Genomic DNA, 13,780 nt, shown 5'->3' on the forward strand with positions numbered 1-13,780 from the left:
GCATTTTTTTTTAATCAAAATTGGTCATGTGGTCTAAATCAAATGGTTGAGCAATGTTTAATTGTATCGCTATTGCTTTTGTACAATGTTGTCAAAATAGACAAAATGTTTGTTTGAAAAGACATTATCTTGCATTAAATCACGCTGAATAATATTAAACTATCTTCAGATTCTAACGTGTTTTAACACGTCACAAAATTATTTTTATCTTGGATCAACAAATGCCTAACTAGTGCATACCCCTTTGGGTCATCCCTTTTAATTTTTTCTAAATTGAATTCAGGTGGGCAGTCTACCAGCCTTCTACAATTCCCTTAATTTACCAGAAGCTGCTAAAAATTGACATTAATGGATAAGAGACTTCCTTGGTTTGGCCATTATCCTTGGGCATACCTTATATAGGTCTACCTGTTTTAAAATATTGGCAAGTTCCGCCTCATCCTCCTTTGTTATTAATTATATACAAAACAACACATGGCATAAATACTTCCTTTTACATCATAAACAGAGACAAACATTAAACAAATATATATATATTTTTTTTTAACACACAACTAGTTACAAATATTGTATTGGACCTATACCTAGATTTTTTTCTCCTCACATGTAAAAAATTGCTGCCTTCTTCCCTGAACTCACATCAATATCTCAATGATTTATTCTCATCTACTTTTTCGTTTAAGGTTGTAATTATATTCATTGCCATTTACTTTCTCTTTTACCTCATCTTCCCTCCCTTACGTACAGATAGTTTTGCGTTTTATCAACACACTTTCTGTGACTGTGGAATCATACCTTCTTGGCTATCAGTGTGATTTTGCCGAAGATTTTGTAGCCGTCATTAACACTTCCCTTTCTAAAGGTCCCTTCGCAGCCAGTTATCCTGCCAATTGTTTAAACCCAAAGAAACTGACTCTTCTAAAGCTCCTTACATTACTGACTGATGCCATATTCTGTTTGCACAAAGTAAATACAGACAAATAACAATCACTGGTACCTAAGCAACCATGGAATTTCAGGTCAGCTATTAACTCTTCTTTATCTGCTAGAACAAGGTCAACTATTGATTTATTCCACCGTTGGTGCAGAACTGTGTGCATTAAAAAATGACCTATTCCTTCTAGAAGCTTTCTAGAAGTCTTTCTATTGGCAACATGAAATGTTGAGTAAATATTACCTGTTTTAAGCAGCCTATTTTATTTGCCTCCCTATAAGCAGCATATACATAAGGAAATGTTTGTTCCATACCTTAGCATATTTCAGATATCTCTTACAAAGTAGGTGAGAAATTATTTTAAACCTGAATAACTTAAATTCATCAGGAAATGTTTACATCTGCAGCTCTCACAAATGACAATGGTATGGAAAGTGTTATGTAATTTCCCTTAATCACACGCAAAACAACACGTCTGAAGTCCACCTCTATTCAAGGCTACATTAAAACATTAGCTAATTCTCTGCACCTCAGGACTGGGCTAACCTCTAGCATTCTGTTCAATCCTTAAGGGACTTCTTTACTCCTTCCCCACCATCACATTTATTTCTTCCTCTACTGCTTTGCTGTCTACTCAATTTCTCTCTTTGTACAGTAGTTTTGGAAAAAATCACTCCAGGCAAGGATTTTGAGTCTCTCAGATATGATGTTGAGGAGTTGTGACCTGACACACAGAAAGGAGAGGGAGAAGGTGGGGGTTACCAGCCAGCCACAGCTGAAGACTCAGACAACCATGAGTCCCCTGTAGGAGAAAGAGTTGGTTTCAGTGAGTCACTCAAGGGAAAGCATTCTGATCCCAGAAAAGAAGTAGGAATAGGGGGGATTCAGAGAAAACTGCATTCCTGCTTGAGGCTCTGAGCATGCTGAGAGAAGCAGCACTGACAGAGAGAACGGGGAGCTACAGGAGTCGTTGATTATTTCCTCGGCAAAATACCAGCGCTTTCTATTACAGGAAAATAGTACAAGGCTTTTTTATGCCCCAGAAGATAAACGGTCTTCTGGTAGGCATGTCCCTTAGCAAACACAAAGCAGGGTCAGGTGAACTAGCCAAAGGTTTTATGGGGAATATACCATTTACCCCAATTAAATCCTGTCACCATGCTGGAACTCAAGATGATGTCTAGAGAAACAATAAACCAACAACAAATAACTTGGAGAACAAGGGAAACCAACACATACAGTGAGTTTTTCCCCTCTCCGCGTAAAACTAGTGACACCATTTGGGCCCCAGATAAGGATGGAAATCCTTACTGAAAGCAGTTAGGCTGCATTTTCTACAAGTCTTCTCAGGACAGCAGTTCATTCAAATTCCCTGGGTCTCCCCGTCAATAAAACAGAGATAAGAGCGGCTGCATCAGTGTCACCAGGGCAGGAATACTCTTGTCATTCCCATCTCATCCATGTCCTCCTCCATGAGGAGGGGGAGGGGGAATCTGGTCCAATGTGATCGACTATGAAAGGGGCCAACCGTCAGGCCAAGCACAGGTCCCGAGGGAAGGGGCAGCAGCAGTGTGGAGCAGTTTATGTAAGTGATAAAGTTCCCAGGAGAGGGGAGCAGCAGTAGCATAGACCAGGGCGTGCTAAATACAGATTGTAGCAGGTGGTCCAAGAACTGGCTGTGATTTCAGCAGGCAGTTTATCCAGACCGGACGGAACTGCCTACCACACAGCCCTGCAACAGCAAAAAGCAAACTAAAAAACACAAGCAGAAGAGGCAACAGAGAATATTCAGAAGTCACAGATTGCCAGGAGATGAGCTTCACCCTGAAAGTATTGCCGCACTCTTAACATCTACGGACATCTCTATCAATTAACAACATGGAATCCTAGAATCAAAATTTCGGTTAGGACCTCCAGAGGTCATCTTTTCCAACACTCTGCTCAAAGCAGGTCAATTAGATCAGGCTGCTTAGGGCTGTGTCCAGTTGAGCCTTAAACACTTCTGAGGATGGAGGTTCCACAACTTCTCTTGGCAACATGTTTCACTACTTAACCACCCTCACAGTAAAAATATTTTTCCTAACGTCTAATTGGAATTTCCCAAGTTAAAACTTGTGTTCGTTGTCTCTCATCCTATAACCATGGGCCTCCAAAGAGAATCTAGCTCCACTTTCAATGTCCTCCAATCAGGTAGTTGTAGACAACAAAAATATCTCTCCTTAAGCTTCTCTTCTCCAAGCTGAACAGGCCCAGCTTCTCTCAGCCTCTCCTTGTATGTCATGTTCTCCAGCGCCCTGACCATGTTGGTGGCCTCTGCTGGACTCACTCCAGTGTGTCAATATCCTTCCTGCACCAGGGAGCCCAAACTGGGCATAAGCACTCCAGATACAGTCTGAGAAGTGCCAAATAGGAGGGGAGGATCACTTTCCTGAACCTGCTGGCTACACTTACTAATACAGCCCAGGATGTGGTCAGACTTCTTTGCTGCAAAGCCATGCCACTGACTCATGTTGAACTTCCTGCCCACCAGGACCCCCAGATCTTTTTCTGCAGAACTGCTTCCCAGAGAGTCAGCCCCCAGCCTGTATTGCTGCAGGAGGTTATTCTCTCCCAGTTGCAAGACCTTGCAGTTGCTCTTGTTGAACTTCTTGAGTTCCTGTCAGCCCATTTCTCCAGCCAAGCACGGCAACCCTGCCCTCCTGCGTTTTGACCACTCCCCTCAATTTTGTCTCATCCACAAAATGGCTTCTTATGGCCAGAAGAAACCCTCCAGGAACAAGCAGCAAAGAGTTCTCACAATGTGTAGTAATTTGGACTCTTGCTGGCAAGCACAACTGAAGACTGTTACTGAATGTTTTAACATTTCTGCACACTTTATTCACTTTCTATTGTCTAAACTACAAATGGACAAGCCCACTTCTTCTCTCATTTACAGCAGTTTAAACTTGAAGTCTATGAACTTAACAAATATACTATACCATAACTGCTGTCTGTGTGAGCGAGTGTGGGCATGCATGCATACACACACACAACAATGGCTCAAGAGATGCAACAACTGAAACAAGAATCCTGCAGAATTTGGAGAAGCAGCTGGCTATCCTGTTAGGACCAAGGTATACACCCAAAGCAGCAGTGTTAGGGTGGCAAGAGGAACCTTAGCTTTGGTGTTCCTTGACTTGAGGCCTCTACACTGCATCTCAAACAGGCAGCAACATTTAAGTCTGTTAACTTTATAAATAACAAGAAATATTTGTAAAGACTTTAGGATGGTAGCATCCTTGGTTGATGGCATGTTCTATCAACAAGTCAAAGACTCCTGATGACGATATTACATAATTTCATCTGAATGTTAGGTTATGAAGTATCTAATTCATTTATCTGTGTCTATACTGAAGTAGTCATCACCTGTATTCATGGGAACAAATACTTCCCCAAAGAACTTATATACTGAGATGAATAGCACACAAAGTTTAGAGGAGAAACTATTCAGTCAAAACAAAACAATGTATGTCATACACAATGTAAAATAACATTTGACTTGCACCAGCTCTTCCACATGCAATTGCTGGTTGGCCAATTTCTTGCAGCACTTTTTTAAAAGCAAAAGTGGATCATGAGGAAAGACAAATATTTCAACAAGTTTCTAAGCAACCGAAAAACAGTGCTTTGCAACGGATATATTAAGTCAGCTCAGCACTTAATCCTGGTCTTCACTGAGAAATAAGGTAAAGTTTTATTTTGTTTTTTCCAAACCAATTGTTAGCTTACACACAACATCTTGATATGAACACAGCTACTGCCCTACTCCAGCAAAAAATTTTACAGCGTGCTAAATTGGCATTTTCCTCACATGAATACACCAGCACCATGGGTTCCACCTGTGGTGAAGGAGAACCTGCTATACCTTAAAAGGCTTCAGTAACTTACCCCAAACATCTGTCGAAGATCAGGATCCCGAAAGCGGAAGGGAATGTTAGACACATGAAGCCGTTTTGGAGTGGATTTGCTCTCGGTATTCTCACTGCTCTGTGTCTGTGACTGCTGTCCATCTGTCTGTGCCCCTCCTTCTGTCTGCTGAAATCAGAAAGACAAAAGCGTGTGCATGACTGGAAACCATAAAAATTCCTTTCACGTGCTTCATCTATCTCTTTTTAGGTATTAGTACTACACTTGTGATTGTGGTATCTGAGCACTTGACAATTATTTTGATAAAGCCAGTAATGCTTAACAATTGATCTGTTGTTCTTCCCCTTTCTTTCCATGAGCAAAGGGTAATGAGATCTCAGTCTCCCTCCCTTCATATCACCTCTTAGCTTAGTAGACTTGCCTTTGGTTTTCTTAAATTGCTTCTCTCTTTTCCCGTTTTTCCTCACTTCAGCTGTTACCATACGAAAGCTCTAATGAAGAGGCGGATCTTTCATATCCTAAACTGGACGGTGGTATTGCTGCTTTAATCTCATGTGGCAGGATGTTCACACAATAATCAAAATCCCACAGCTGAAGTGGCAGCTTTTCACCAGACCAGTACCAGAAATGCATCTGCTCTGTTGAGCTCCCTTCAGAGAAATACCAAGCCAAAAGAAAATTTGTAATTAAATAGTAAAATCCATATTTAAACAGTTTACAGATATCCTTGATTAACTTTTTCAGTACATTTAAAAGTGAGCTCAGAGACAGGAAACAGTCATTTTCACTCCAGGGCTTACAAGAACTCCAAGTGCTACTTCCTGCTACCCATTCCACAGCTACAAGAAGAGAATTTGTTCCAGTGTTCCCAAGAGCTGACTGGTATAGCAAGGCCAGGTCAAGGGGTGGGCGAGGGTTACTTGTGCAAAGAAAAAGTACAGGAAAAAAGGTGGGGGAAGAAAGGAGACCAGAAGAGAGCCCTAACACCCACATATACAAGGCAGATGGGGAAGAAGAAAGGAAGAGAACCTCAGCCACTTGTTCTGGACCCAGAATCAGAAATCATGAAGTCTGGACAAGGCACTAAACTTGAAGGCACAGCCCTTTTGCAAAATGCCTTGATGAGAAAACTGTATTTCTTACACTTTAGTCTGAAAAATGCCCTCAAAAACTCATAACTGTTAAACAAAGCAGATAATAATCTGATCAGTTTTACTGCCCTGTCCCTTTCCAACAGCAAGAACTGACAGGCCAAGGTACTCAGAGTACCCACTCCCTCCATCTCTTGTTTGCCTCAGCTGTGTCGGAGTAATGCTCTGACCACCTGCATGATGTACATTTAAGCATCATTTCATTTCTTTACATGCTAACCTGACTTCTTCCTTAATCACCAAATGAAAAAATATTCTACGGGAATGTAAAGACCATGCAGTTGCTAAAGTCAGTCTGTTTTAGGCACATGCAAGAACACATACAGGCCTTAAAACTTAATACTGAGCAGGTTTTGGGGTTGTTTTAAATACACAACTTGTCTACCTCAAAGAAAAAGAAACATCAGGGGAGTTAACCACCCACTGACTGGACTGCCCTGCACACCATTCAGTAAACAAACACTTCATGGATATTTGGAAAGAAATATCTCTCCACAGATGAACTAAATTGGCAACGTTAACATAAAGCTGCTTCTGGCCAGAAACATCTTACAGATACAACCTTGAACTTGCATATTGGTTATAAAGGACTGACAAGAGCAAACTAACAGTAAGCTCTGGGCTCTTGACATGCTGAGCAAAACAGTGGCAACTTTCCATTTTATTTTAGTGGGACTGTGCAGGCAGCACAAAACATATTTGATCTGGTTAGTATAAAATAGGCCTCAATAAGAACAGAGCAATATTGCTTTGCAAGCATCTCTACTCCCCAGAACAATGCAAGTCTCAGGAGAAGGCTAGAAGAAGCAACCATTTTTATTTGGTTAAGACTCATCCACCCCTAAATATCAAATTTTTAGGAACAACTTCACAGAGCTCCGCTCAGTCATATCTGAAAAGCTGCCTTCCCCTTCCTAACCTCCCCCTCTTCCCCTACGACAAAATGCATCTCCAAACATACAGACAGTGCACCTTAGGGGAAGAATCAATGCAGCTGGCTTGTGATTAAATCACACCATGCTATTTGGCGGTTTTATTTTTATGATTCCATCAGAGTCCTTTGCTCCTCAGGGCAAATCTGCCCAAGAGGGACAAAACATGGGTAGCTCATCCATCACCAGTCCACAAAATGCCTAGAAGTGAGTGTTCCAAAACAACTCCCCAAAACCAGCAACACTCTTGCCCAAAGGGATTGCTTTACAGTCCATTTTCGGACACATTTTGGAGCCTTGCTAATGCAATTTGCCAGATTCTAGGTTTCCCGCGACTGTGTGTGCAATTGGCAAGTAGGCAAACACACATGCACACAGGCAAATACTTCAACAGACAAACACGCTTAGTCCATCTTCTGCAGTGTGAATTATTAAAGGCACAGATTCTGAACAGCTATAACAAAAACATCTGAGTCTTTAAATCCATATATAAGCTGCACAGGAATGGATCTTCTCCTTCCATAGGCGAGGAAACCAGTTTGCACTCCTCTCCCACCCATTTTTTCCACAGAGGGTAGAACTCCTTTCTTACCAAGGGTGCAATATAGCATGTACAGTGGCCTACTCAAAAACACTCACAGCTGCTCTTGCATATGGCAGAGTGCTGCTGCCACACAAGAATCAGTTTTACAGCATGTTAGATGTGTACAATAAGACAAAGGCTTCAAACTGGAGAAACAATAGGAGGAACAGGGGCTCTCAGTCCAGTCTTATCTTTTTGACTGCAGTAGAGTCCCCAAATGTTTTCTTAGGCTTTCACATTTCATGTTTTTGCAGCAGTAGTCTAACATTAAATATCTTCTCTGGATGCTGCAACTCCCTCGTTTCTATCATCCATGGCCCTAAGGTAAGGTTTGAACTTTCAGCCACTATAGCATTAGCTCAATACATTTGTCTACTGCCACACATTCACCTACAACACAAATGAAAGAAATAGTCTCCTCAGATCTTACCCCCCCCCCTTTTTTCGGTTATTCCTTGTCTTAATTCATTAGGAGATGAAAGGAAGGACCTGAAGCCTGTTTTCAGGCAGCACATAATGGAAACTGGCAACAGTGTTATCCTGACCCAGTCTCATGGTAAAAGCCTGCATTTAACCAAGCTCCCTCTCTCTGCCCCGACTCCGTCCCCACATCAAGTTTCAGCTCCTTCCTTCTGGCCTCATGTCAACACTTCACAGAGAAGAATGAGACTTCTCCCTTYGCCGGCCCTTCGCTGCAGATCGCAGCGCGGCACACAAGGCAGCTAGCACTCGCTGCCTAGGTCTCAAAACACTTTTACACAGGTGACGCAGAGACATACTGTGGCAAACATCCTGCATTTGAAAACAGTATTGGAGCTGTGTTACCTCCTCACCATAGTCTGTGTAAGGTCCTAGTGTCATTCATGCCTGCACGCACAAGCCTTGAACTCTGTTCAAGGTCACTGAGAAGTGTATCAGAGCTCAGGGCTCAGAATATTTGCTTTGCTTTAACTGCTTGTTCCCTGTGTCCCCATGCCACCTCTCCTTTCCTGCACTCACCAACAGTACAGAAACCTTATGCAAAACAAGGCCGCTTCAAAGAGGAGTGTGCATGTAGGCATGGCAAAAGGGGAGAAGGAAGCCTGAACAATAATAGGGTGTTTGCAAGCTTTTGGGGACAGCTATCCAGCTACCTTCCCACCTCTCAACTAGACTCTGTTGCTGGTGAACAAGCAATTGCTTAGATTTCTCCTCAGAGGGAAAGACGCAAGGGCTCCAATGCCACCTGAGCTCAGAGCAGATATCTGCATGAACAGACACAGGGCTAACTCACAGATGAGCAAGACAAACACCAATGTGACAGGCCAGCACAGAGCCTATTAATACATGGTACATTCTGTTTCCATCTCCCACTTGCTTCTTCAGAACTGGAATTGCTTCAGATGCAAGTTACAGAAAAGTAACATACAATCCCCCATCCTCCCCCCCAGGAAACAGGAAGTCCAAAATATTGTGAACCATAATGAGAAGGATATAATACATAAATTACTGCAAAATTTATCTTTTAAAAAAAAAAAAAAAAGGCCTGTATTTAAGAGGGGCCTTGGGTGGTTTACAGAATTTGGGAGATAGATTGTGCTCCATCCACTACTTCTAGAGTGGTTTTGGATCCAGGGGAAAAAAATAAATAAATAAAAAGAAAGGGGGGGGGGGGAATGTTGATCAAGAGCTTGAGGCACAATGTGGAGACAATGACCAAAATTAATGACTGACAGATGGCAATCTCCCTATGGGGAAGGACAGTGCAGGCAACACAGCAAGCACTCAGCAACTTTCAATGAAGTATTTATATCAAAACAACCATTCACCAGTAAATAGATGTCTACTGAGCAGGTTTGATAGAAAAAAAAAAGAGTGACGAATTCGATAGTGGTCACTAAACCCCTCCCATGCCTCATCACACACTACCAGGGCATGACTGAAGTTCACATCCAAGAACAAAGGGAATGGGAATTTCTGCTGCCTATATTATATTTGTTTATCACACAGAAGAATGCAGAAATAATAATCACCTTTCAACAACAGTAAATTCCATTTAAAAATTATATCCATGCAGTTGATTCTTTGGAGATGCCAGCATGGTTATATAAACAAGACCCAGGCTACACTGAGGCACAGTTAACAACGTGCCCAAATACTCCACATGTCAAGAACTGCATAAAAACTGTCCAAGGATATACCAAACAACTTCTACAAGGCTTTTAATTGTTTCAATCTAGTGAGATGAATTTAAGGCTTTTTTTTTTTTTTGTCTGTTGCCTGTTTTCAGACATTCTAAAACTTAAGTCATTTTGTTCATTTTCTTCACTGTAAAAAGATATACCCTCATCTAAAATCAGAACATGAACTGATATATAAAAGAACACAGTTTGCTAATCACCCTGCACAATGAAGACACATCTTACATGTCATGTAACATTTTTAATACAGCAATGTTAAAAAACAAAAAACAAAAACTGTTTTTCTGAGCATTCGTTTTTTCTAGGCTTCTCTAACTTTTTTCTTCAATGCTGTGCTGAAATGAAACACCCACTCTGCTGGTCACAATGCCAAAACCTTTGTGAACAATTCCACTCCGTTTCTTATAAAACAGGAATGGTCTGACAAGCTGGATAAGGCAGCAAGACTTCCCAAGCTGAAGTTCATCTCTGGACCATTGCATTTCTAAGCCAACAAGAACATCTAACACAATGAGACTAAAAATCTGTCCAGCCCACTATCTTCTTTCTGACAGTGGCCAAATAGAGCATCTGTGGAAGAACATAAGAATAGGGAGAATATCTAGTGATGTTTCTCCAGTACACTCTCCCAGCCTCCAGCAAACTGAGCCAGTTGATGTCTTTGTAGTTGGTCACTGGCAATGAATCTATCGCTCATGAACTGGTTTAATGAGTTTTTTGAGCTTGATTATACTCTCAGCTTCCAAAGTGTCCTGTTGCCAAAAGTTCCACAGTTAAATTCTTTTTTATATGAAAAAAATAAAGACAAAACCAACCCTTTCTTTTGTTTTATATATGCCATCTAATCATTGCCTGCATGCATCCTAGTAAGCACAAATGGGAAAGTTTCCTATTTCTTTCCCACACTATTCAAGATTCTATAAATTTGTCATATCCTTTCATCCCTCTATGTTTTTTTTTTTAAGTGAAGATTTAGTTTCTTCTCATAAAGAACCTGTTACATCCTTTCCATCATCACTATTCTCCTCTATACTTCTTCTAGTTCTGCTATAACCTTTTTGAGAGATGCAGAAGCACCACAGCTGTACACTCTAACATAACGGTATTTTCTGATTTAGTTCCTATTTCTTTCAAAACCATTTCTAAACCTGCCTTACTGGACACAAGTCCACAAATGCTGACAAATAAAATAACCTGCCTCATACTCAAAGCAAATTCCTGATGTTAAATGCCAGAGTTTGCTGCCTTAAGGCAGCAATTTTCAAGCTGAGGTGTCCAAACAATGAGCAGCTAGTCAGTCATATGAAGCCAGCTCCTCATGTCTACCTGCTAAACAGTACCAGAAAACAAGTGAGGATATTAATTAAATATATTCTTCACCTCACATGAGCAACTGCTTTAATTACTAAAATGATGGTAAATAATTACAGAGGAAAACTCTTCAGTCTCAGACTCGGCAAGAAATACTGACAGGAAAGTCATCTTTGTAACATCATCCATGTGTTACAAAAGTAAGTTGAGAACCCTTTGGTGATATCTGGGGCACAGCTAGATGACTGTACAGCCTCCCACTCTTGTCTCTGAAAGGGATATGTAGGGGGTCTCCCACCACAGATGTGTCTTCTTTAAGAAATCAGCAAGTCTATTTTTGTTAATGGTGTGCCAGAGGAGTTGTATATGTTTCAGTATGGCACGTTAAGAAGTTGAGACACACAATGCTCTGTAATTAAATAATGCTTTATATTAGTTCATGACAAGGTAACACCAAGTCAATAGCACCTGCTATTTTCATGCAAAGTAATTTACATAAACTAGTTCCTGTACATCTATACCTCCAGCTGCATTCTGTAATTTATATGGACACAGATTCTTCCCTCTGACATTAACAAGAGAAATGAGTTGAATCATCAGCTCACAGTATTAAGTACATTGCATTTATTATCAAGCAAGCTTTTTTAGTTCAGTGGATGATTAATCTTCCCTCTGAGGGTAGAGTACCAGGAGATGCAGAGAGCTGACAACTGCTCTCGGCTTCTGGCCATGCACTCCTTACGCTTACCTTGCGACAACAGTAGCATTTGCTGATTCCTCCAAGAGCCACTTTAATTCATTAACCCAGCAAAAGAATTGGACAGCCTTCTGCCAGGTCAGTGAATTAAAGCAGCTTACATAAGAAATGACAGAGCCTGTAAATAGGAGTGGGAGCTTGCCTTTGGAGCCAGCGAAGGGGAGAGCCAGACCTCTCCTTTCTGACAGCAGTGAATCTTTAGATCAGATTAGCTGCCAGAGGAACTGCAGCATAATTAACATCTCCACTTTGAGCTATCTGTAATGGGTGTCTCCATTAGGGATAAGCACACTAATGTAAACTACAAAAAAGAAGGGGGAAGAAACCAGGCGACCCAGCAGTAAAAAAAGTGAAATGCAAAGTGTCAACAGTTTAAAAGACAGGCTGCTACAGGCAGACTGAGTAGGCCAAATATGGTCTGCTACCTCAGTCTATTTTTAATCCAGGTCTTTCAGCTGTGCTTTGAGACAGTATCAAGAGAAAGGACAGATGCTTGGAGAAAAAGACCAGGAGGACCCGCATGCCAGATAATAAACAAAGCCCCACAGATGGGCTTGAACCTAAAATAAAAAGATCCCAAAATACCAATCTGTTTGTATTGTGCCACCTATTGTGCCCATTTCTCTTCCACTGTCCCTGCTCTGAAAGTTTGAATCCTTCCCACCACACTCTCAGAACTCCCGTACCAAGTTTACCCTTAGCTGATTGCACCAACCAGCCACTCCCATTTGCACGGTGGTTTTATGCAGTGTAGGAAAGCATTTAGGAAGGCATGGACTTTAACTCTCAAAGTTTAATCTTCCTTAAGTTCACTGCCAATATTCAATCTCAGGCTTCCAGATCATAGCGTATTAACTCAGACACCATCACTGATCTCAAGTTATCCAATCTGACTTGCCTGTCAGAATTTGCCAAGCTTCTACAGAGAGGTGTTCTCACCCAGTGTGTAAGAGACAGACCCCATTACACTGCTGGATAACCTGTTCCAAACCAAATGAAAACCCCCTTTCCATGAGGGACCTTAAAGCCACTCCATCTTCTCTTATTTTTGCAATTATCCTAAACACTAACAGACTTAAAAGCAGGAATCGGAAAAAGCAGGAAAAACAGCCATCCCACTACACCTTTTGCTATCTCATTCTGTACAGCCAGCCAGCCAGCAGCACAGATCCTGCTCTTAAAAGCAAGGAGGGACCTAATCTGCCTGGTTGAAGGAGTTTCTGAATTACCCCCTTGGAGCACAGGCTTCACATCAGCAGCTAAGAAGTTTGCTGGCTATTCAGTCTGGGATATCGTCTTCACACACACAACAGCAGCTGCGCTTGTCAGTCGTAAGAATGGGAGGACTGGATCATGTATCACCCACAATGGCTTTTTGCTGTATTAAAGTTAGCATAGTTATTTGAGGAAGACAAAATGATAAAAATTAAAAACCTTAGACCATAGCAGTCTAGTCCACATGGATTTAGCATACATGTCAAAAACAATAACCAGCATATGTGACGAGAGCTGTAGGTGTTCAAGGTGAAATAACCTACCTGTTCTGCTGTATTTTAATAGCACCCTTTAGCTTGAGTAACTACCAAGTCTTCTTTCCTTCCTAAACCTTCCTATCTTCTTTCTTTCCTAATGATGTAGTTCCTACATCATTAATCAGTGCAACTTTTCTACTTCTCGGTAGAGACAAATATATCCTAAGGCACCCCACAGAATCAAAATAACTTCATATACTAAGAATCCAATACAGAAAGGTAAAGGGACTCAAAATCTCCAAGAGCCAATGCATGCAAGAAAGTCTAGGAAAGCCCCTGGCTGAGGTACCCTTCCCTCCCCCTGGATTTCTGCACATACGACCACCTGGAATCCTCTGTTTGAGCAATTCCAGCCACAACAGCAAGATGCTCATCTGTGCCTTTACCCTTTTCTGGCTAGCTATGGTCTGCACATCTGACTTTGCATGCTCAGGCTTGCACATCTTTAACTATGTTAAACGGTCAGAACAGACATGTCCACCTGTTTCTAATAG

General features: G+C 41.4%; 1 protein-coding gene across 1 annotated transcript in view; it reads right to left on the reverse strand.

Moving 5' to 3' along the window:
* RBFOX2 (RNA binding fox-1 homolog 2) overlaps window positions 1-13,780 on the reverse strand; it is a 92,361-nt gene that overhangs the window by 39,265 nt on the left and 39,316 nt on the right. Inside the window, exon 3 of the mRNA XM_026076931.1 lies at window positions 4,862-5,008. Coding sequence (XP_025932716.1) covers window positions 4,862-5,008 — 147 coding nt within the window. The remainder of the gene's footprint in view (window positions 1-4,861; window positions 5,009-13,780) is intronic.

Source organism: Apteryx rowi, unplaced genomic scaffold, assembly GCF_003343035.1.
Source record: "Apteryx rowi isolate R43461 unplaced genomic scaffold, aptRow1 scaffold_443, whole genome shotgun sequence".
NCBI classification, from domain to species: Eukaryota; Metazoa; Chordata; class Aves; order Apterygiformes; family Apterygidae; genus Apteryx; species Apteryx rowi.